At 34.2% G+C, this 24,510-nt stretch overlaps 1 protein-coding gene across 1 annotated transcript in view; it reads left to right on the top strand.

Annotated features, from left to right (window-relative positions):
* The first annotated feature begins 14,755 nt into the window (after positions 1-14,755).
* Positions 14,756-24,510, top strand: part of MAP3K2 (mitogen-activated protein kinase kinase kinase 2) — a 75,414-nt gene continuing 65,659 nt past the window's right edge. The window contains exon 1 of the mRNA XM_051985693.1: positions 14,756-14,827. Coding sequence (XP_051841653.1) covers positions 14,824-14,827 — 4 coding nt within the window. The 5' untranslated portion in view covers positions 14,756-14,823. The remainder of the gene's footprint in view (positions 14,828-24,510) is intronic.

The following is a 24,510-nucleotide window of genomic DNA, read 5'->3' on the forward strand; positions in this document are numbered from 1 at the left end:
AGTACTGTATGAAGTCCAACGAGGACTTCAAGACTTCATAGAGGGGATGACTTTTCACTTGAGATTTAAGGACAGGTTGGAACTCAGCAGGGCAAGAGGGGAAATGAATAAGAAAAGGCAGAGGAAGCAGTATGAGTAAGGACATGGAGAGGGAAAAGCACAATACTAAATGTGGAATAAAGGATTAAATTTTATATATGTAATAATACCTTAACACTTTAAAAAAACTTTTCTGTTATCTTTTTTTTTTTTTTTTTGGTATTATATTCATTTTCAAATAGATCTGTCCCTTAGCTCCTCCCCTGCTAGCCTTCCCTCATAACAAAGATTAAAAAGCAAAATAGTTAAATGTTTTGATTCTTGACAATGATCTATCTGCTAGGAAATGAGGCATTCTGACTTAGCCAAATACAAAGGGCTAACTGATAGCCTAGCTGTCTTTATCAGTGATCTTTCCTTTGCAAAGTGACTTGTAACCTTAGATTGTGGCTATCACAAGTGAGATTGTTAGATATTATCCTCTGAACCTCATTTCTTTAGCAATTCCTTCTACTTTGTTTCCTTGACACCTATCTTGCAGAATAAATAGGGAATTATAGACTCTTAGTGAGATAGGACTTTAGAGGTCATCTAAGAAATGGGATCAGGGGAACTTCTTGTTCACATAAGCAACAAGATGGCAGACTAACATTTTCTCCAATCCCTATCACCTCTCAAACCTCTTTAAAACAGAAACTGTATGCCACAGATAAAACAATTTTAGCTGTTTCCGTGGTCTAAGACAGGGCTTCTTAAACTTTTTTCACTCACAACCTCTTTTCACCTGACACATTTTTACATGGTCCTGGTTATCTAGTTATTTTAAATAGGTATTCAAATCAACTATTTGCTGATTATAAATCATAATTTCACAACCCCCCATATTCAGTTATATGATCTCATTTCAGGTTGTGAACCACAATTTAAGAAACTGGGGTCTAGGACACCCAGAATCCAAAGTAAGGTTTCAAAATAAGACAAAACAAAATCACTTTTACTGACAAGGGTAAGGAGTAGACAAGGAAATCAGCCTAATAAGTTTCATCCTTTGCTTTGACCTGCACTGAGACAGAAATAACTATATGCTAAGACAATTATGGTAATTATAGCATTAATTGTTAAGATGTCTTTCTTTTTACATGAAGCCAAGAATTCTCTCTTTGAAATTTAAGATCATGGGTTCAGGAATTTAATCCTTTAAGGGATCTTAAAAATTATATCTAGTACCATCTCTTTATTTTAGAGATGAGGAACTCACTCTCAAAGAGGTTAAGTAACTTCCCAGAGGTCACATGGGTGGTAAGTGACAGAACCAGGATTCACAGTAGGCTGCTTTGATTTTCTCTGATTACAAATCTGGCATGCTTTTCTTTCATTGTATCATGGAACAAACCTATTCACATTTCTACATGATAGTTAATCCTTTAAATACTTAAAGGTAACTATTATGTCTCCTTTGAGGCATCTTTTCTGCAGACTAAAACCCCTCATTTCTTTCTGTTGACCATAACATAGCATGAATTTAAAGGCCTATATTTTGGTGCTGTTCTTTGGATTAGGGATTTCTAACCTGAGGTCTATTAATTTTTTTTTTAACATTTTGATATTTCAGTGCAATTAGTAGACTTAAAGCATTTTTTAAAAATAACTTTTTATCGATAGAACCCATGCCAGGGTAATTTTTTACAGCATTATCCCTTGCATTCACTTCTGTTGCGATTTTTCCCCTCCCCCAGATGGCAAGCAGTCCTTTACATGTTGAATAGGTTACAGTGTATCCTAGATATAATATATGTGTGCAGAACCGAACAGTTTTCTTGTTGCACAGGGAGAATTGGATTCAGAAGGTATAAATAACCCGGGAAGAAAAACAAAAATGCAAGCAGTTTATATTCATTTCCCAGTGTTCTTTCTTTGGGTGTAGCTGCTTCTGTCCATCTTTGATCAATTGAAACTGAATTAGCTCTCTTTATCGAAGAGAACCACTTCCATCAGAATACATCCTCATACAGTATTGTTGTTGAAGTATATAATGATCTCCTGGTTCTGCTCATTTCACTTAGCATCAGTTCATATAAGTCTTGTCAGTCCTCTCTGTATTCATTGCACTGGTCATTCCTTACAGAACAGTAATATTCCATAACGTTCATATACCACAATTTACTCAACCATTCTCCAATTGATGGGCATCCATTCATTTTCCAGCTTCTAGCCACTACAAACAGGGCTGCCACAAACATTTTGGCCCATACAGGTCCCTTTCCCTTCTTTAGTATCTCTTTGGGGTATAAGCCCAGTAGAAACACTGCTGGATCAAAGGGTATGCACAGTTTGATAGCTTTTTTAGCATAGTTCCAAATTGCTCTCCAGAATGGCTGGATGTGGATTTAAAGCATTTTAATACTTTTGTAATACTATGTATTTTATGTATTTAATAATACCTTAACACTTTAAAAAAACTTTTCTGTTATCTTTTTTTTTTTTTTTTTGGTATTATATTCATTTTCAAATAGATCTGTCCCTTAGCTCCTCCCCTGCTAGCCTTCCCTCATAACAAAGATTAAAAAGCAAAATAGTTAAATGTTTTGATTCTTGACAATGATCTATCTGCTAGGAAATGAGGCATTCTGACTTAGCCAAATACAAAGGGCTAACTGATAGCCTAGCTGTCTTTATCAGTGATCTTTCCTTTGCAAAGTGACTTGTAACCTTAGATTGTGGCTATCACAAGTGAGATTGTTAGATATTATCCTCTGAACCTCATTTCTTTAGCAATTCCTTCTACTTTGTTTCCTTGACACCTATCTTGCAGAATAAATAGGGAATTATAGACTCTTAGTGAGATAGGACTTTAGAGGTCATCTAAGAAATGGGATCAGGGGAACTTCTGGTTCACATAAGCAACAAGATGGCAGACTAACATTTTCTCCAATCCCTATCACCTCTCAAACCTCTTTAAAACAGAAACTGTATGCCACAGATAAAACAATTTTAGCTGTTTCCGTGGTCTAAGACAGGGCTTCTTAAACTTTTTTCACTCACAACCTCTTTTCACCTGACACATTTTTACATGGTCCTGGTTATCTAGTTATTTTAAATAGGTATTCAAATCAACTATTTGCTGATTATAAATCATAATTTCACAACCCCCCATATTCAGTTATATGATCTCATTTCAGGTTGTGAACCACAATTTAAGAAACTGGGGTCTAGGACACCCAGAATCCAAAGTAAGGTTTCAAAATAAGACAAAACAAAATCACTTTTACTGACAAGGGTAAGGAGTAGACAAGGAAATCAGCCTAATAAGTTTCATCCTTTGCTTTGACCTGCACTGAGACAGAAATAACTATATGCTAAGACAATTATGGTAATTATAGCATTAATTGTTAAGATGTCTTTCTTTTTACATGAAGCCAAGAATTCTCTCTCTGAAATTTAAGATCATGGGTTCAGGAATTTAATCCTTTAAGGGATCTTAAAAATTATATCTAGTACCATCTCTTTATTTTAGAGATGAGGAACTCACTCTCAAAGAGGTTAAGTAACTTCCCAGAGGTCACATGGGTGGTAAGTGACAGAACCAGGATTCACAGTAGGCTGCTTTGATTTTCTCTGATTACAAATCTGGCATGCTTTTCTTTCATTGTATCATGGAACAAACCTATTCACATTTCTACATGATAGTTAACCCTTTAAATACTTAAAGGTAACTATTATGTCTCCTTTGAGGCATCTTTTCTGCAGACTAAAACCCCTCATTTCTTTCTGTTGACCATAACATAGCATGAATTTAAAGGCCTATATTTTGGTGCTGTCCTTTGGATTAGGGATTTCTAACCTGAGGTCTATTAATTTTTTTTTTTAACATTTTGATATTTCAGTGCAATTAGTAGACTTAAAGCATTTTTTAAAAATAACTTTTTATCGATAGAACTCATGCCAGGGTAATTTTTTACAGCATTATCCCTTACATTCACTTCTGTTGCGATTTTTCCCCTCCCCCAGATGGCAAGCAGTCCTTTACATGTTGAATAGGTTACAGTGTATCCTAGATATAATATATGTGTGCAGAGCCGAACAGTTTTCTTGTTGCACAGGGAGAATTGGATTCAGAAGGTATAAATAACCCGGGAAGAAAAACAAAAATGCAAGCAGTTTATATTCATTTCCCAGTGTTCTTTCTTTGGGTGTAGCTGCTTCTGTCCATCTTTGATCAATTGAAACTGAATTAGCTCTCTTTATCGAAGAGAACCACTTCCATCAGAATACATCCTCATACAGTATTGTTGTTGAAGTATATAATGATCTCCTGGTTCTGCTCATTTCACTTAGCATCAGTTCATATAAGTCTTGTCAGTCCTCTCTGTATTCATTGCACTGGTCATTCCTTACAGAACAGTAATATTCCATAACGTTCATATACCACAATTTACTCAACCATTCTCCAATTGATGGGCATCCATTCATTTTCCAGCTTCTAGCCACTACAAACAGGGCTGCCACAAACATTTTGGCCCATACAGGTCCCTTTCCCTTCTTTAGTATCTCTTTGGGGTATAAGCCCAGTAGAAACACTGCTGGATCAAAGGGTATGCACAGTTTGATAGCTTTTTTAGCATAGTTCCAAATTGCTCTCCAGAATGGCTGGATGTGGATTTAAAGCATTTTAATACTTTTGTAATACTATGTATTTTATGTATTTAAAGACATTATTTTGTTAATGTTTAAAAACTTGTTGTGTTCATGTTACTAGACTGGCATGGGATCCATGACATAGGAAAGGTTAATTCCTGCTTTGGATAATCTCTACTTTACTATGCCCTTCTAACTCCTAATCCCTATTTTAATCATCCCTTTGAACAAAATAAATAATTGGTGATCCATTGTAATGTTCTTCTCTAAAATATAATGTTCTCTGGGAGAAGGTTTCTTGGGGAGCTTCTGGAGTGTAATCACCCAAATGCAGGCAGGTATTAAAATCAAAATCCTTTATTGTCTATTTCAAAGTCTTTTCTCCTTCACTTGAGGCTCGCCTAGTTTTTCTGGAGGCCTTTTGTAGCCTTGCTTCCAAGAGCTTAAGCTTCCTTCTCTGGCTTGTGAATCTCCTTGACTGAATCCTGGTTGAGGCTCCCAGAGCTTCTAGTGGACTTCTGTCTCTAGCTCCCTCCAAATCCAAAGGTTTGTGCTTCAGTCTCCAGCCAGCACAAAGGTGTAAGATGGAATGACTCTGTCTCCTCCTCCGAGACCTTCTAGTGGTCTTGTGTCCTTTGGCCCTGAGAGCTCTTCCTTATATATGCTCTCTTAAAGGTGTGAATCTTGTGGAATTATAGTAAGTACTAAGAACATGTAAATTAGAGAATTATTATCTCATCAATTCTACTGACTTAGCACCTTGTAAGAATCCTAACAATCCATGTATGAGGAACAGTAAGAACACCATTTTTATTGAACTAGAGAGACATGATAAAAAATCCTATGTAATAGGTTGAGGGGGAAAGTTTGGATCAGGTTTTAAAAGATTGTAAATGCCAAATCAAGGAGTTTTTTTGGTTTTGTTTTTTCCTAGAGGCAATAGAGAGGTACTGGACTTTTAAGAAGAAGCATGACATGCTTAGACAAAGGAAAATCACTTTGGCAGACTATACTTTTTCCCCCCAATTCCCACAACCTCTCAAACTTCTCCAAAACAAATTTTGTGCCAAAGATAAGACAGTTCCATATGGTCTAGGACACTCAGAATCTAAAAGAAAATTAATATCAAACCAAACCCAGGAACTGATGCTCATTGTTCTTGAGTTCTCTCAGCATCCCTCCCTGTCTCTCTCACTACTAGGACCAGGGTTGCAGTAGTGGACCCTAGGACACAACACAGGCTTACATTAAAACCTATTCTTGCACTTCATTATCCCTTTTCTCTTTCCAGAGTGGCTCCAGGTTGTAGAAATTCAGACCTTGACAGTGATCTTGGCAACAGCTCTTTAGGAGCAGAAGCCTCCTGGTGGTTCTGCCAAATTCTGAACTTCCAGTGACCGTGGGCACTGCCAGTGTGAGGCCAAAGCTCTAAGGACCAGAGGGAATGGGAGAAGTCCCCAGGACTGGATACCCTAGCATGTTGGGAGTCATGTAACATTCCACCAAGCCTAAAGGAAAGAGCACAGCATTCAGCTAGGGTCATTTCTGACCCTGCAAAAGTCACTTGACACAGAAACCTAGGCTGGTGTTCTTTGAATTTTGCCTTTGAATTGAGGGAGGAAGCTGAAACAGTTTGGCATGCAGCCCCCAAGGAAACCACAGTCAGCGGGAAGGAACCTTGGAAGTGAATGATATGGAAAATAGAGTTTGGGGAGGAGACACTAAAAGTACTAGAGATTTCAAACAATTTGAATATAAACAGATCAGTCAATAGGAAAAACAACAATGGAAGGAAATATGGAATCCCTATCTAATAAATAGGTCCAGCCATATATGAATAATTTTGCTAAGTGAAGGATAACATGGTGTTTCTGTTTCTGAATGGTTTAAAAGAGAAATGAGATTTTATGAGAAAAAAGTTTGTGAGCAGTAAGAAAAAATTTTGTGAGCAGTAATGAGCAAAATAGAAAAACTGGAATCCACAATGGTAAGACTCAGAAAAGAGAGAAAAATAGATTGGGAATACAAATACATAGAAAGAAGGATAGAAAGGAAGCAAGTCCCCCAAAACATTAGAAGAAAATTTGTTTACTATGCAAGCAAAAAATGAAATCTCAACTGAAAGAATTCACAGATTGCCTCCAGTTTAAAACAAATAAGAAGACCTCAAACTCTAAACTCCATATTGATTAATTTTAACAATTAGATTTTAAAACTAAAAGTTCTGCAAGCCCTCTGGAGAAAGACCTTCAGATACAAAGAAAAAGTCGTTTGAATAACATAAGACACTATATTCCATACCCACTAGAAAAGGGAGGAGAGAAGGGAATAATATATTCCAGAGAGCATTAACACTTAGGATACAACCCAGGATGACCCATCCTATTAAATCTGACAGGACAAAAGATGATTATTCAATAATAAAGAAGAATTAGAAACATTTTTAGATAGAAAACCAGAACTGAAGAAATTATTTGCTTTATGAATACCCCAAACAACAGAATTGACAAAAGTGTAAATAAATGGCAGTAACTACAGAATGAAAATAGAAAGATCAAAAGGAAATTTCTTTATAAAGATTCACTAGGAGACAGGGATAAAAGCAGAAATCTTGTGGTGGTAACAATGAAGAGACAGAGAAAGGAGGCATATAGACATAACATAGCAACACCCTGCCTATAGGTACATACTTCTTTTGTGGAATTACATTATAACATTGTAGGGTATCTGGAAAGGAAGGAGAGAGAATGGTAGCAAGGGAGATAATGAGGAATGAAAAATATGCAGGGTCAAATCAAGGACTTGCAATGGGATGGGGAAGAGTGGCTTCTGTAGTCTCAGAAACTGAAGAGCTTGAAGAAGAGGGGAGAAGGGGAAAGGGAGAAAACTTTATTTTGGAGATGGGAGAGTTCCACTAATGAATGTATCTATGGGTGAAGAGTGATAAGGACCTTATCGTAGATGAAACCAGAGGGTTTTGGTACCTGAAAAATCTGCTTTCTGGAAGGAGCAAAATAGAATTGGTCCTTGGAGGGGTGGGAGAACATGAACACAAGGAGATAATTTCTAGGTAAATGTAGAAAGGGGAGAAAGGTCATTAAGAAAGGATATGGTAGGGAAAGCACTACTATGGGAGTGTTTTTTCTGACAGCTGCAATAATTGGCATTCTTCTGAGAGTGAAGCACAATGTAAAAGGGAAACCCATGGAGTAAACCATACCAGGCAGTGTCAAAAACCATCTAGAGGACAGTGCCTAGAATGAATACCTTTGAAGCTTTGGTTATATAAAGAATATAGAGGGGAAAAAAGGTCAGATGATTATAGGAGTCATGAATCAGGGAATGAGGGTGTAGAGTAAACAGAATATGGATAATGAAGAGAATAAGAGAAAACTTTATTAGAAAAGGGATACAAAAATGAAATTTTAAATGAGCAGGAATAGCCAGAGGTGAGGAGAGGAAGAGAAAATCTTAACTCAGAAGAAAAAAGAAGGAAAGAAATATGTTTCCAGATAAAAACAGTAGAATTGAATAAATAAAACCTTAAAAGGGAAATGAGAAGAATGGATCCATGGGAGGGCAAGAGAGCAGTGGAAGCAGGGCCGCCTTTAAAAAGATTAAAGTAAAGTAACTGCAAGAGCTTAATTATATGTTTATAGCAAAAGGGGTATATTGGTGGGGAGGGGAGATTTCAAGATAGATGGAAGAAAATATATGTAACTGTATTAAACAATTCAATAAAATGAAAATGTGATAGATTGGATAAGAAAAACAAAACCTTGTATTCCATTACTTACAAGAAACACATTTTATTTTATTTTATTTTTTTTAAATTTTTTATTTAATAATTACTTTATATTGACACTCGTTTCTGTTCCGATTTTTTTTTTCCCCTCCCTCCCTCCACCCCCTCCCCTAGATGGCAAGCAGTCCTTTATATGTTGGATATCTTGCAGTATATCCTAGATACAATATATGTTTGCAGAACCGAACAGTTCTCTTGTTGCTTAGGGAGAATTGGATTCAGAAGGTATAAATAACCCGGGAAGAAAAACAAAAATGCAGATAGTTTACATTCGTTTCCCAGTGTTCTTTCTTTGGGTGTAGCTGCTTTTGTCCGTCATTTATCAATTGAAACTCAGGTCTCTTTGTCAAAGAAATCCACTTCCATCAAAATATGTCCTCATACAACATCGTTGTCGAAGTGTATAATGATCTCCTGGTTCTGCTCATTTCACTTAGCATCAGTTCATGTAAGTCTCGCCAGTCCTCTCTGTATTCATCCTGCTGGTCATTTCTTACAGAACAATAATATTCCATAACATTCATATACCACAATTTACCCAGCCATTCTCCAATTGATGGGCACCCATTCATTTTCCAGTTCAAGAAACACATTTTAAAAAATCAAACTGAGGACATGGGGAAAAAAATTACTATGAATCTAAAAAATCAAGAGTTGCCCTTATGCTATCAGTTAAAGTAAAAACAAACACTCAAAAAAATAAAAAGAGACAGACTGTATTATTCTTTAAAGAATCATAGACAGCAAACCAATTGCAGTAATAAACCTATACATCCCAAATACCTTAGCATCCAAATTCATAAAAGAAAAATGTCAGCTTAAAAAGACATACATAGCATTAACACAATAGTGAAAGAAGCCTTAAATAACCTTTTTTTGGGTTCTGGATAATTAGACAAATAACAGGGAAAAAATGTGGAACTAAGCAAATTACTGGAGAAATTATAGTGTTAAAAGACTTGTGACATCTTCTAAATTGTACAATGAAAGAATCCACATGTTTCTCTGTACCACATGCAATTTTTATAAAAATTAACAGTGAATTATAGGGCAAAGAGATATTATAAATAAATGTAAAGAGGTAGAAATAGTAAATAGATCTTTTATAGACCATAATGCAACAAGAATAGAAATTGATTCAGGAATCATAAACAGAAGATTACACACCCATTGGAGACTTATTAATAAAATCTGAAATAATAAATGAATTAAAGGACAAATCATAGAAATAATAATCATGTGAAAGAAAATGATAATGTAACAACATACCAAAATTTTTGGGACACAACTAAAACTGTTTTCAGGGGGACAATCATATCCTTAAAACTCACAAATTAACAAAATAGGGAAAAAAAAAGATTAATGAATTGACTCTGCATTTTAAAAAATTATCCTTAAAACTCACAAATTAACAAAATAGGAAAAAAAAAGATTAATGAATTGACTCTGCATTTTAAAAAATTAGAAAATCAACAAATAAGCCTAAAATAAGCACAAGAGAGATATTAAAAATTAGAAAACAGGTAAATTGAAAACCAAAAATCTATTATAAATGATAAATAAAACTAAAAGCTGGTTCTTTGAAAAGACTAATAAAATTGATAACATTTTTAACTAATCTGATTAAAGAGAACCAAAAATCAAATCAATAAAATAACCTATAAGCAAGGCAACAATCACAATAAAACCAGACTAAATGAAAAGAATAATCAGAACATATTATGAGTAATTATACACTTAACAGATCAAAAACATAAAAGAAATAGAAAAACATTTTTAAAAATATAAAATGGCCAAACTATCAGGATACAGATCTTAAATAACTCAATATCAGAAAAGGAAATTGATCTAGAGCAACTGCTAAAGGAAAAAATTCCGAGGCTAACAGTTCTATCAAAGTGTTCAAGAATAGTTAGTAACCACACTTAGCAAATTATTCTCAAAAAATTGAGGGAGGAATAACACTCAGAATGTGAGGTAAATATAGCTCTTAATACCTAAACCAGGGAAATAAAAAATATGAAAACTACAGGTCAGTATTATTAATGACTCAATTAATTGACTCAAAAATTCTATCAAAGATTACAGTAATTTAAGCAAGAAATCATTATGATCAAGAGATGCAAAGGTAGTTCAATGTTAGGATAACAAACAACATAGTCATGTTAAAAACCAACTCATCCAAAACCACATGATCATCTCTATAGCTGCAGAAAAAGCCTTTAACAAAGTAAAACTCTTTTATGCTAAAAACCTTACAAAGTGTAGGCATAGATGAACTTTTTTTTTAAGTACCTATCTAAAATCAAAAGCAAGCTTTATATACAATTGAGATATATTAGAACCTTTTACAGTAAATAAAAGTGTTAAGTACAGATGCCTACTCTAATTAATATTATTTAAATGCTAGTAATAGAAATAAAACAAGATAATGAATCAAAGGGATATAAAGATAGGTAAAGAGATAAAATATACTCGATGACATGTCGGTTGGCTTGGACAAACCCCAGAGAATAAGCAAAAATACTAATTGAAATAATAGCTCCAGCAAAGTTGTAGGCTAGAAAAGAAATCCTTAAAAATCAGCATTTCTATATTATAACAAAATGTATGAAGTAGCAATAGAAAGGGAAATCCCATTTCAAATAACTACAAAATGCATAAAATATTAGTCTTAATTTCCTAAAGCGCACAAATGAATTGTATAATTATTCGATTACAAAGTACTCCTTTAAAAAATAGCCTAAAAAGCAAATCTAAAATAACAATCTCAATACATAAGGAATATTCATTGCTTGTGACTATCCCATAATTATTCTAATTCTAATTCTCTTATATACATATAATATATAAATTTATAATAATTAAAATAAAAATACTACTAATTCACACTTTCAAACTTAACACCAATCAAATCACAAAAGGATTTTACCGAGCTTGATAAAATAATTTTTAAAAATTTATTTAGATACAGACAAGATGTCCAATATCAAAGGAAATGAAGTAAAGCTGAAGGGAGGTGGATGTACTTAAAAACTTCACTGTATTATAAGCAGCAGACTCTCAAAGCATCTTGTATCCGTTAAAGAATAGATATAGAGGGGCAGCAAGGTGACTCAGTGGATAGAGCACCAGCCCTGAAGTTAGGAGGACCTGAGTTCAAATGTGGCCTCAGACACTTAAACATTTCTTAGCTATGTAACCCTGGACATGTCACTTAACCCCAAATGCCTCAGCAAAAAGCAAAAATAAAAAAGAATAGATATAGAGTTAGTTTGGGAGAGAGAGAAAAAAATGTAAAAGTGTTCAGCAGAGAACAACAACAAAAAAAATTTTTTTTAAAGAAACACAGAAAAGCAAGGTAGCTTTGAAAAGCCTGCATTGTATTTTTATTACATTGTTGTTGTTATTTTTAAAGTAAACTTTGTGAAATGGAAATTCATGATTTTATATTGAATTTTTAGATTTTGTGCTGTATACTTGAAAGTGTCCTCTTTTTTCTTTTAATATTGAAGTTCAAAATGAATAAAAGTTTTTAAAAATAAGGGAAAAGCTGAGAGATCAATGAAACAGACTATACAAGGCAGATTCAGAAACTCTCAGTTTCTCAACTCAGTACTAACTCTAGTACTAATATAGTAATCTAACTCAGTAATAATACAGTATTTGATAAAATAGAAAACTTAAGTTAACAAATATTTGATCAAAATTGATAAGAAAACTTCAAGGCAGTTTGGCAGAAAGTAAGCTTAGGCCCATATCTTCACACCACATACCATAGAACATTCCAAATAAATATATGACCTTAATATTAATTAAAGATATACTATTTTTAAAACATCATCTGCCTGTCACAATTATGGTTAGATATAGTATTCAAAACCAAACAAGAGATAAGAGGCAGTTAATTACATAAGAAAGTGTATAATTTTGACTACTAGAAACTGAAAAGCGTCTATGTAGATAATATTAATATATCTAGAATAAGAAGAAAAGTAGTTAAGTGGGAGAGGAAATCTTTATCAGATTTCTCTGAAAAGGGTTTGGTATCCAAATTACATAAATTTCATAAACCACACACACAACTAATAGCCATTTCCCCAAAAATAAGTGATCAAAGGATATGAAGACAGTTTTCAAAAGAACTGCAGTATGTTCACAATCAAATGAAAAAAATGCTCCAGATATTTAATAAAAAGAGAAATGCAAATTGAAATAACCTAAGATTTTCCTTCATATCCTGCAAATTGAAAATGGCAACAGTCAATGTTGGAAGAACTAGGAGAACATACATATACTAAACATACAAATACATTTTTGGTGGAGCATTTTGGGAAGCAATTTGGAATTATGCAAATAAAGTAATTAAAATGTCTATACCCTTTGGACCAGAGTCTCTATTATCAGGCATGTACCATAAGAAAGCCAATTAAAAGTCCCCATATACACCTAAATATTTATAACACTTTTTATGATAGCTAATAATTGGAAACAAGATAGATGTCCATGAACTGGGAAATGACTAAACACACTGTAGTATATGCACTAATGGAATATTACTGAACCATAATAAATTATGCATATAACGAATACAGAGAAGCATAAAGAGATCTATATAAATTGATGCATAATAAAGTCATCAGAGCCAACAAAACAATATACTTAGTAACTACAGCAAAAATTAAAAGAACAACACACCAAAAAATCAAAAGTAAATATAACCCAAAAAAAGTAAATATAACAAAATTATGAAGAATAAGTAGGATTTGAATGAAGAAATATGAGAAAACATCCCCAACATACTTCTTGATGGCAGTGGGAAGTCCATAAATGTTGTGTATTACACATGTTTTCATACTTTTTCACTGTCAATCAGTTGTGCTAACCTTTTTCTTTTCTTATCAAAAAAAAAAAAGTACTGTTTTTTCATATGGCCTGATTGGGGAGGAGATATAACAAATGTTTTCTGTTTTCTATTAAAAATATGAGGTCAGAGTATGAGGAGAGAAGAAGATAGCCATTTTAAAGAATAAGAGTATCAATTATGGAAGAGTCAAAGGACTGTCTTATTGTAATTAGGAGCCAGTTGAATTTATATCACATAAATTTGTAAGGGATTCCAATTTGCTGAGTTTGTTAGCTTTTTCTGACTATTCAGCAATAGGTGATTAGGATAAAGATGGGTCAGACAGATGGTGGGAGTAATTCAGGAATGATTTTTGAAAAGACATGAATCATGATAAGATAAGAAAGAAAGGAATTTGATGTTAAAGGATATTATAGCCTTTATTAAAAGGGTTAGCATTGGGAATGGAGGAAAATAAATTATGGTGCAGAAAAAGAGTTGATTTAGAAAAGATAAGGTATAAAGAAAGATGAAATGGTATTTGATGAAAAGATAATTTTTCCACTTGATAGTTTCTCTTTTTGTTTTACTGAATGAACAGAAAAGGAAATCAACAAGTCTTTAATTAATTCCTTCTTTGTGCTAAGCACTTTATAGATCTTATCTCGTTTGATCTTTAATAGCAATCCTGGGAGGTAAGTGCTATTATGATCTCTTTTTTATAGTTAAGGAAAGTAGGAGCCAGAGGTAGAGTAACTTATTCAGGAGCACTCAGTATATCAGGTCACGTTTGAACTTGGGTCTTTCTGGGTGGTTTAGGTCAAATCTTCTTAAAGTATGGTTTGCAACCCCTTTTGGGGTCGTGTAACTGAATTGGGGATGTATATAAAAAAACTTGGCAACATTAAAAAATACCAAATATTCTGCCAAGATGTAATTTTTTTATGTAAAAATAAATAAGCACATCCATCTATTTGGTATGCAAGTATCACATTTAATAAATGGCAAAATTATATATGTATATACATGCACACATACACACCAGAGTTGTTTAAAAATAAATTTCTTTGATATGCATACCTACATACTGAGGATCATGTAAACATATCTCAGATGAACAGTAATTATGAATGGAAAAGATTTAAGTAGCCTTGATTTAGATGACAGTAAATAAAGTGCTGTACTTGGTTCAAATCCTGATTCAGACACTAACTCTACTCTGGGAAAATCACTTAAAACATTAATCAGCTGCAGTTTCTTCATCTGTAAAATGGGAATGATATATGATATTGTTTTATCTTACAGGATTGTGAGGATCATTGAGATAACATGTAAAATATGTTACAAATTTTAAATTGCCATATAAATGTTGCCGGTTATTTTTTAAATATATAATAATTATTAAAATATTATTCTTTTTTTTTTTTTTAAGGGATTTAAAGAATGCTGATGGGAGATCCAGTTTCATAAAGAACAATTTGTCAAGCTGATTGCCACTATGGGTGAGTTAATATCAAAACCAGAGCATGGTTAATTTTAAATTAAAGTATTGGAATAATATATTAAATTGTATTGTAATTATTCAAATAGACACAGTAGTTTCCCAGTCAGAGTTAGAATATACCTAACAAGTATAAGTATAAATATTTTTTCCTGGAATTTATAAATCTAATCAGAAATTAAAAGTGAAGGGAGAAAAAGAAAACCCTTTCTCCCTCTCTCTCTCTCTCTCTCTCTCTCTCTCTCTCTCTCTCTGTCCGTCAGGCCTAGATAACCATAGGAAATAGCTGTAATATAATGTAGAAAAGGTAGCATTTGAGGCAACTAGAAGTTGACAAAATACAGTCAAGAGGTAAGTAGTTCATATCTTTAGATAATTATCTATTTATCTATCTATATATAAGCACAGTGTATAGGCACAAAAAATGACCTGTAGACTCTTCAAAACCATGTTACTTTTACCTCATAGATACTACTCAGACTTGGTAGGATGAGATTCATGCTTGAAATATGGTTCTGAATCAGTGTACTATATTTAAATGAAACAAAATAAAGAGGGAGAAGGGCAGGGTAACATTTTATTTTCTTTGTATCATGTCATTTGATTTTCAAAGCAATTTTGTGAGGTTAGTGACATTTTACAGATGAGGAAACAGACTGAAAAGTTACATGACTTGCCTAGAATCACAGAGTCAGTAAATGTCTGAGATGAAATTTGAACCCAGTCAATGTTCCATTAAGTAGTCCAGTGTTCCATTTATTATGCCACACTGCTTTTTTTTTTTTTTTTTTTTTTCCATATTAAGAATATTTGTTCATGAACTCAGGAAATCTAGGAGCCAGAGTTAGAATAGAAATATCTAATCAGATTAGTGGGTTTCTGAAGGGGTACACATAAATCCATCAATATGATATACATGGTATACATAAATCCATCAATATGGGAGGCATTATACATAATTTACATAAGCACATAGCAATATAACACAGGCTTGTAGTAATGTAACAACATAAATCAACCTGAAAATTTACACATGTCCATAAGTCCTAGAAATAGTCCATAAGCAATCCATTGTCCATTAGTTCATGTGCCAGGAATCTAATAATTCCTGTAAGCTCTGAAGTACTGCAAAAAGTCTCATCAACAGTTTTTCATCTCAGGGAACCCAATGATTCTTGCTGGTTTTTCAAGAACTAAAACAGTTTCCTCTTGTGTCAGGAAATCCAATGATTCCTGAAGATTTTAAGTCTTTTTTAACAGTCTCCTTGTCAGCCATTTGATTCTTTCTCCATCTGTGGAAATATAAGCAGATCCTCTTCCCCAAGCAGTTAATCTAATTCCCTTCTATTTACCAAGTTTGGGATTTCTCCTCATCATCTGGTAATTACATTGGAGTTGTTTGCATTGGATATTGTCTTGTTGTCTTAAAAGGCCTGTATTCTTCCCAACTTTAATCCTGATTGCTTTTCTGTTGGTTGATGACATCAGAGTTCTGAATTTCTAAAGTCTCTCTGGGTGTAACCTCAGCTGCTATCATGCCCCACCTGTCCTTTGATTGATACTTTAGAGCTGGGCCCTGCCTCTCATTCCTCTGGGTCAATATACATTTAGAGGCCCAGTGAAGTTAAGAACTTTTGGGTGAAAATCAGTAAGAATTTTGTAATGGGAATATATTGTAGATGTTACCTTGACAGAAAAAGGAAATAGATAATTAGTAGAAGCATGATAGAAGATGTCAATATTTACATGGATATCTGCCAGAAATAGAGTAGCTAATAATTGTTTGATCATTTCAGTTGTGTCTAACTCTTTTCTGGTCCCCTTTGGAGTTTTCTTGGCAAAGAGATTGGAGTGAGGAAACTTAATTCATCAAGGAATAAATGTGCCTAGGGTCACATAGTTAGTAAGTGTCTAAGGCTAGATTTGAACTCAGAGTTCTTCTGACTCTAGGCCCCAAAATCTATCTACACTGCACCACCTAGCTGTCCTAGTTTTAGTGTTTCATTTTTCTAAAGGTAGAGGAACCTACAAAGAGAATATGCATTCCAAAGTTGATTTTCATCAATTGGGGGTGGGGAGGGAGGGACTGGTTGCTCTAATGGAAATCACAGGTACCTTAGGGGTAAATGTTCATTCCATCTTAAGAGTTGTAATGAAGAAGGAGAAGAAGGCCATGTATAATGATAATATGTATTCTAGAAGAGAATATCCAGGAAGAGAGGATGGTCATCAATATCCGGTGCCATAGGTCATAAAGTAAATGAGCATTTATTCAGTGTCATTGAGTGCTACTACTAATAATACAAAAACAGTTCCTGAGCTCAAAGTGTTTACAGTAAAATGAGGGAGACAACAGGTGAACAACTATATACCATAAACAAGATGTATATGTCTACATACACATTTATGTGAATAATTAGAAATTATTTCAGATGGAAAGTAAGAGGAACAGAGGAAAACTTATTGAAGAAAGGCTACTTCAGAATGATGGAAGTGTGAGAGACGAGAATCTGTGTACAAGACATGTTGCATCTGTAAGGCTTAATAGATTGATTGGGGGAGAGAGAATGAAGAGTCAAAGATGATACCTAGATTGTGAGTCTGGAGTTTCCTTAGAATCCCAGTTAAAATCCCTTCTTCAAGAAACATTTTCCAGTTCTCTTTTCATTAACTTTTTCCTATTTATCTTATACATAGATTGTACATGGTTGTTTGCATCTTGTCTCCCTATTAGATTGTCAGAGACTGTCTGATGCTTTTCTCCATTCTCCTAGCCTGGCCTGTAGTACACACTTAAATGCTTATTGATTAACTGATTTTCATACCTAAAGTCTGTGATGCTGTGAGATATTAATACAAGTTGCTTTTATACATGATAAATGTGTTCAGTTACAAAACAAAGCTAACTACACTGTGATAGGCAGAGACAGAGAATGAGAATTAAGTGGTAGTTTGGGACTTTTTAAGTCCAAAACCAAACTGTGATCTTGATTAAGACATTGAAACTTTTGAATTTCCTCATATGTAAAATAGGGGTAATAATTATTGTGATGAAAGCATTTTTAAGGTAATTTATGAATGTGAGGAATAATAGATTTTGTCATAATAGATGAGTAGGGGAAGGGAAACTTCATGGAAAAAATGCCATTTGAATTGTGCTTTAAAGGACTTTGAACCTTCTGTAGGTAGTGTATATGAGAGTGTCATGCATATTTGAGAAATCAAGTACATCAGTTTGGTTGGGGTATAGAGGGGAACCTGGAAGGAAGGAATTAGAAATAGGACAATAGGATAAGACTAGATTGTATAAGACCTTGAATACCCAGAAGTAATTTTAATTTAAGATATTTGAGCTAGTGACTCCAATGCATAAGAGATTACTGTTGGAATTGTCCAGGACGAATTCATTGCAGGGTTGACGACTTATAATGGATGAACTACCCAAAAATGGAATAGGCTAAGTTTTCTCAGAGGAGATGACATGTGGATAAAGTCTTTTTTTTTTAATATTTTATTTTATTTTATAATAACTTTATATTGACAGAATCCATGCCAGGGTAATTTTTTTTACAACATTATCCCTTGCACTTGCTTCTGTTCCGATTTTTTCCCCTCCCTCTCTCCATCCCCTTCCCTAGATGGCAAGCAGTCCTATATATGTTAGATATGTTGCAGTATATCCTAGATACAATATGTGTTTGCAGAACCGAGCAGTTCTCTTGTTGCACAGGGAGAATTGGATTCAGAAGGTAAAAACAACTCGGAAAGAAAAACAAAAATGCAAATAGTTCACATTCATTCCCCAGTGTTCTTTCTTTGGGTGTAGCTGCTTCTGTCCATCATTTATCAGTTGAAACTGAGTCTTAGTCAAAGAAATCCACTTCCATCAGAATACGTCCTCATACAATATCATTGTTGTCGAAGTGTATAATGATCTCCTGGCTCTGCTCATTTCACTCAGCATCAGTTCATGTAAGTCTCTCCAAGCCTCTCTGTATTCATCCTGCTAGTCATTTCTTACAGAACAATAATATTCCATAACATTCATATACCACAATTTACCCAGCCATTCTCCAATTGATGGGCATCCATTCAATTACGTGGATAAAGTCTTGAAGGAAGGGGTGTGTATATGTGTGTGTGTGTATATATTTATATATCTTTATATATTTATATGTATTCTATGAGGTAGATGTGAAGAAGGAATATATATTAACAGCCTAGAGAGATGCATAGAAGCTAGAAATCGAATGCCAGGATTGGTAAGGAAGTTTGAATAGAGTATAAGCCTGAAAAGATAGAACTCTGGTTACTTAGGAGTTCAGTTTCAGAGATTATAGCTTTATCTCCTTTGGCTGTAAAGTGACATAGTCAGATTTGTACTTGTGGAATACTTTTTGATAAATGTCTTCAGCATATTTTGCAAAACTGGAAGCTTGGAATCTATTTAGGCTGCTGTGGTAATTCAAGGGAGAAGTGATAATACCTGAACTAAAGTAATCATGTGAGTGCAGAGAATTGGATTAATATTAGTATTTTGTCCCTGGGAGATGAAAAATAAAAAATAACTCTGAACTTGTGAACTTGAGTAACTAGACATATGGCTGATTTAGAAGGCAGGAATATTTGAGTGAATTTTTTTTTTCTTTTTTCTTTTTTATTTCCTTTTCCTTACACCAAAGTTATCTAATACTACTCTGGTGTTCCACTTTCTTAGATCTATCCATCAAAATTTCCCTTCTCAGCATGGATTTTCATCAAAAAATCTAAAAATTCTGAACTAAACCTTCAAAGCTAGACTTGTTTGTAATAATTGATAAACTATTTAAGAGCAACTGTAATGCCGGAGAAACAGAGGCAGTATAGAGATTAGGGAGTATTTAATGATTTATTTTAAAGGGAGAGATTTGCTGGGACCAAATGGATCCATGGTTTGGTCCCAGGGCTGAATGAGACTATCATCTCCAAGAATCCAGCAAACAATGTGAGTTCTCAATGACCTATATACACATGGCTCAGACTCGGGGTAATCTGAGACAGAGGCGGCAGAGTCAGGGTGCTGAGAGCGGGAGCAGGACTTGACAGGATGGGATGAGCCTCCAGAGAGGGGGATGACATAGTAGTGGGGGACACCCCAGACATGGGGAGAGGCATCTTGATAAGAGGGTATGTAACATTCCGATAGCTTGGGATGGGGAGAGGCATTCTGATATTCTGAAAACATAAGATCTTTTATCCTTATCAAATATTCTGATAAAGAGGGAAAAGAGGTTTTGCAGGACAATTATATAAACTGAGGCAGAATATTTAGAGAAACTTAGTCAGGACTGGGTCAAGATAATTAGGGAAACTGAGTCAGGACAATAAAAGAGAACTGTGGCATAACACAATGAAGTGGTGCAGTAGATAAAGTACCAGACCTGGAGTCAGGAAGAATTAACTTCAAATTTGACCTTAGATACTAGCTGTGTGACCCTGGACAACACTTAAACTTCTCTGTCTCAGTTTCCTTATCTGTAAAATGAGCTAGAGAAGGAAAGGGCAAATCCCTCCAAAATCTGCCAAGAAAACCAGATCCCATAAAGTCAAGCACAATTGAAGCCACTAAACAACAACGAAGGACATTTAAAGGAAATATTTTTAAGGTGGAACCTCCTAGTATTTTTAGGTTCTGTTTTACACACACACACACACACACACACACACACACACACACACACACACACACACACACCACGAACTGTGCATAAGTAAGCACTATATATCAGTACCTCTAAAAGTAGTTTTAAAAATTGATTCTAAAGCTATTAAAAGCTACTAATTTATTTCAAAGTAAATACTTAAAAACTGACTAGGAATAAACTCTACAAAGTAACTTCAATCAAAAATGCCTCATATTAAGTATGTTGGTTTCTTTCGAAATATAAATTTAAAGACATAGAAATACCTAAATATAAGTTTTCTTTTCCTGTTCTTAGAGTATCATGATAAATAACTTTTGTGTAATTGGAACAGTGCCATTTTGTTAACCCATCAAAGAGAGATTATAAATAACAAGGGATGTCATTTTGACTTAGAGCCTTTTTGCGTAATACTACATTGTAGTTAACCAGAACATTGAACACCTTACTGAGTTAACAATATACAAGACTTTATTTCAGAATAGATGTTTTTGTTGTATAAAATGTTATCTTTAAATCTGGGCACCCCATATATGTGTAGAATCAGTAGAAATGTTAATATTTAACTTTGATAACACTAGTTTTTCATTACAAAATTGAATACAAAGAATGTGATTCTGTTAAATTATTAGGGAAGACAATTGTTCTTCTTATTTAAAATGTATTCTTGAGGTCAGTGATTTTGACCTTTAATAGTTGTCTTTAATTAGACATTTTTGGGTAATCAAAATATACTAGAGAAAGTCTTGACATACGTGTTCCAAGTTTGAAGTCCTCTGATAATCTAGTTTAAAGCTTTTTATATTCCTGTTCTTGGTTGTCTTTTGAGCAGCAGCTAACATTTATTAGTGCTTTCCTGTTTACAGTGCCCTTTCCTGAAAATTACCAAGGTTCGTTGAATTGAATTGAAGTGCAAGTATTATTCAAATTTTACAGATTAGAAAATACTCAAAAACTTCAGAACTACTTCAAGAAGCAGACCATTCTGTTTTTTTGTAGTTACTCTTAGAAAATTATATTGAATTCACACTTGCCTCTCTGTTAAGTCCTTTTAAATATTTGAAAACAGCTTCTAATCAAATTCTCTGAGCTAAACATCCTTAACTCTTTCAACTGTTGCTCATATGGAATGTGTCAGTTCCTGTCACCATCTTCCTTGTCCTTCTGTGCTTTTATTGTTTAGCATTAATGTTGAAATAAGGTATTCAGAACTTTTGACAGTATTGCTACTCTTTTGCCTTCCTTCTTTTTATTATCAAGAGTACCACCATTTTTCCAGTCACCCAGCTTTGAAATTTTGGTGTTATCCTCTTCATTTTCATCCTATATATTTAGTCATATACCAAATTTTGTTCATTATGTATCCACAATATTAGTTCATAGTTGAAATAATTTAGTACCCTGCTAGTGGGTCTGCTTGCCTCAAGTCCATCATCCATTCATCTGCCAAAGTGATTTTTTTAAGTCTCCAATCACCCCGTCCTTGCTCACAAACTCCAGTGACTTCTTTTGCCTCTAGAACTAAAGACAAAATCCTGTTTTGTGTTCAAAGTTCTTCATGACCTAAATACCCTTTTCTGCCACCCAGCTTTCTAGTCTTACACTTTTCTCCTTACCACTTTTTTTCAACTTGTGACACTGGCTTCTTTGCTATTCTTTAAATTAAATACTCTGTCTCTTACTTCCAGACATTTTCTCTGGCTGTTCTCCATGCCAGGAATACTCTTCCTCCTCATCTCCAGTTGCTGGCTTTCCTGGCTTCCTTCAGATCCTAACTTTCCAATCCCTCTTTATTAGAGTGCCTTCTCTTTTTAAATTATTTGCTATTCTTCCTGTATATAACTTAATTGGATGCATTTGTTTGCTTGTTGCCTCCATCATTAGGTTATAAACTCCTTGAGGGCAAGAACTATCTTTTGCCTTTAATTGTTTCTCCAGTGCTTACTGTAGTTGGTGTTTAATAAATCTTTATTGACTGACAATATCTCTCAAATAAGTCTCTTCTACTTCCTTCATATAAGTACCACCTTAATTTAAGCTCTCATTACTAGTGCTGTAATAGCCTCCTAATTGGTTTCTCTGCCTTGAACTTTTCCCATTTTAATCATTTTTCTACATATGTATCAGAGTGATTTTCCTCAAGCATGTATGATCATGCTATTGCCTTGCTCAGTAAACTCCAATAGCTCTTTTATCTTTAGGATAAAATATAGACTTCTCTGACAACTGTCAATTTGACAATTTCACAGCCCATAATATTTTTCCAATCTTCTTAACACTTTAATGCTCCCTTTCCCTATGCCATACAGGCCTACTTGCTTGTTTACCTGGGATTCATTCCCTCCTCTTTGCCCTTGACATTATTGGTTTCCTTCAAAATTAAACTCCTTCTAGGTGAAGGATTAAATTTAAAGGCTTCTAGGTAAAGCCTTTCTTGCACCACCCCTGACCACCTCTCCTATGCTTTGATAAGCTTTCATTCTTGTTGCATTCATTTTATTCATGTTCTGAATATATTCGTATTTGTTCAGATTGTCTCCCCTTTAGACTATAAACACCTTGACAGCTGAGACATTCTTTTGTCTTTGTAGTCATAGCACTTAATATAATGTTATCAAAGACTCCATGGAACTCAGCAGGATTGAGAAGTGAGTCTGGGACGAGCTATCACTGCCCACTGCTTCCCCAGCTGCAAGCTGGTACAGGAGTTATGAGTGTTAAAACCAATGCTCTTTTAGAATGAGAGAATTAAAGAATTCAGTGATTCTCATGAGAAGCAGGTATGTTCACTGACGAGACATATCAAAATACTGAAGCCAGAGCAAGCTTTATACTGATAATTCAGTTCCTTGCTCCTTACTTCAAGGTTTAGATTGGTCAGACTTACAGTCAAAGATAATTACAATTAGTTGGATTTACAATCCAATTTACAATTAGGTCTGACTTACAATCAGAATTTCAGTTGGTCATCTTTATAATATGAATTACAATTAGGTTGGATTTACAATCAGATCTATAATTACTCAACTATATAATCCAAGTAACAATTAGGTAGAATTTACAGTCTTCTTTATTTGCTGATTCCATATGTCAAAAGACTTGTATCCTGTCCTTGACCCTAGCTGATTTGGGCTGGTTTAAGCCTGAGCCCCTTTATCAGGAACTTTGTTGTTTAGCTGACCTGAATAGAGAGAGAAAGCAGGGACATGACTATAACAAGACAAAGCATCCTTGGCTGTTTGACTTAAGGTATGAAAACCATGAATGAATGCCAGACTCAGGAATTAGGTGGGAATCATTCTTATGGAAAGGAACACAATTGGGAAATCAAGTTACAAGAATTAGATCTTAAACAGAGGCTAAGTTTGTCCTCCCAACTCTTGCCCAGATATAGACATCCACTTGGAATAGTTGAGGATGGCATCCTTCTTAGTAATTCATGGTATTTTTTTTGGATGATGACTTTTTGATTTATTGGTTCTCATCCATACCCATATTTTAACTAGGGAAATAGTATTAGTTATAGTCTCCCCCAAAAAAATTTCTCTCAAATAGCCAAGTCCTCTATCAGACACTTCAAATCTTTAAAAAAAAAAAAAATGCAAGAAAGGAAAGACTTAGAAAGGATTATGCGTAATTTAAACTATTTCCAGGCTGATATGGTGGGAAGCTTTCTTCTTTCCACTTTCTTCTCACATGCACCTGCTGGGCACAATCAAAACTAGGTACAAGAAAACTTGTAAAACAGCCAACATTGTCAGGTCAAAATCCTGTTTTGGGTATTTTACAAAAAATATAAATCACATTTGTTATCACATTCATTAAACAATGAAACCATGATACACTTAAATATTAAATAATTTGCTGAAGAAAGATGGAGACTTTGGTAGAGATGTGATGGTTTTTAAAATAACCATTTTCAGAGAATTTACAGATAACCAAAAATCTTATAAACTTTTCTTAGTTCTTTACATTACTAAGCATTAAAACTCTTTATATAGCA

Source organism: Antechinus flavipes, chromosome 3, assembly GCF_016432865.1.
Source record: "Antechinus flavipes isolate AdamAnt ecotype Samford, QLD, Australia chromosome 3, AdamAnt_v2, whole genome shotgun sequence".
NCBI classification, from domain to species: Eukaryota; Metazoa; Chordata; class Mammalia; order Dasyuromorphia; family Dasyuridae; genus Antechinus; species Antechinus flavipes.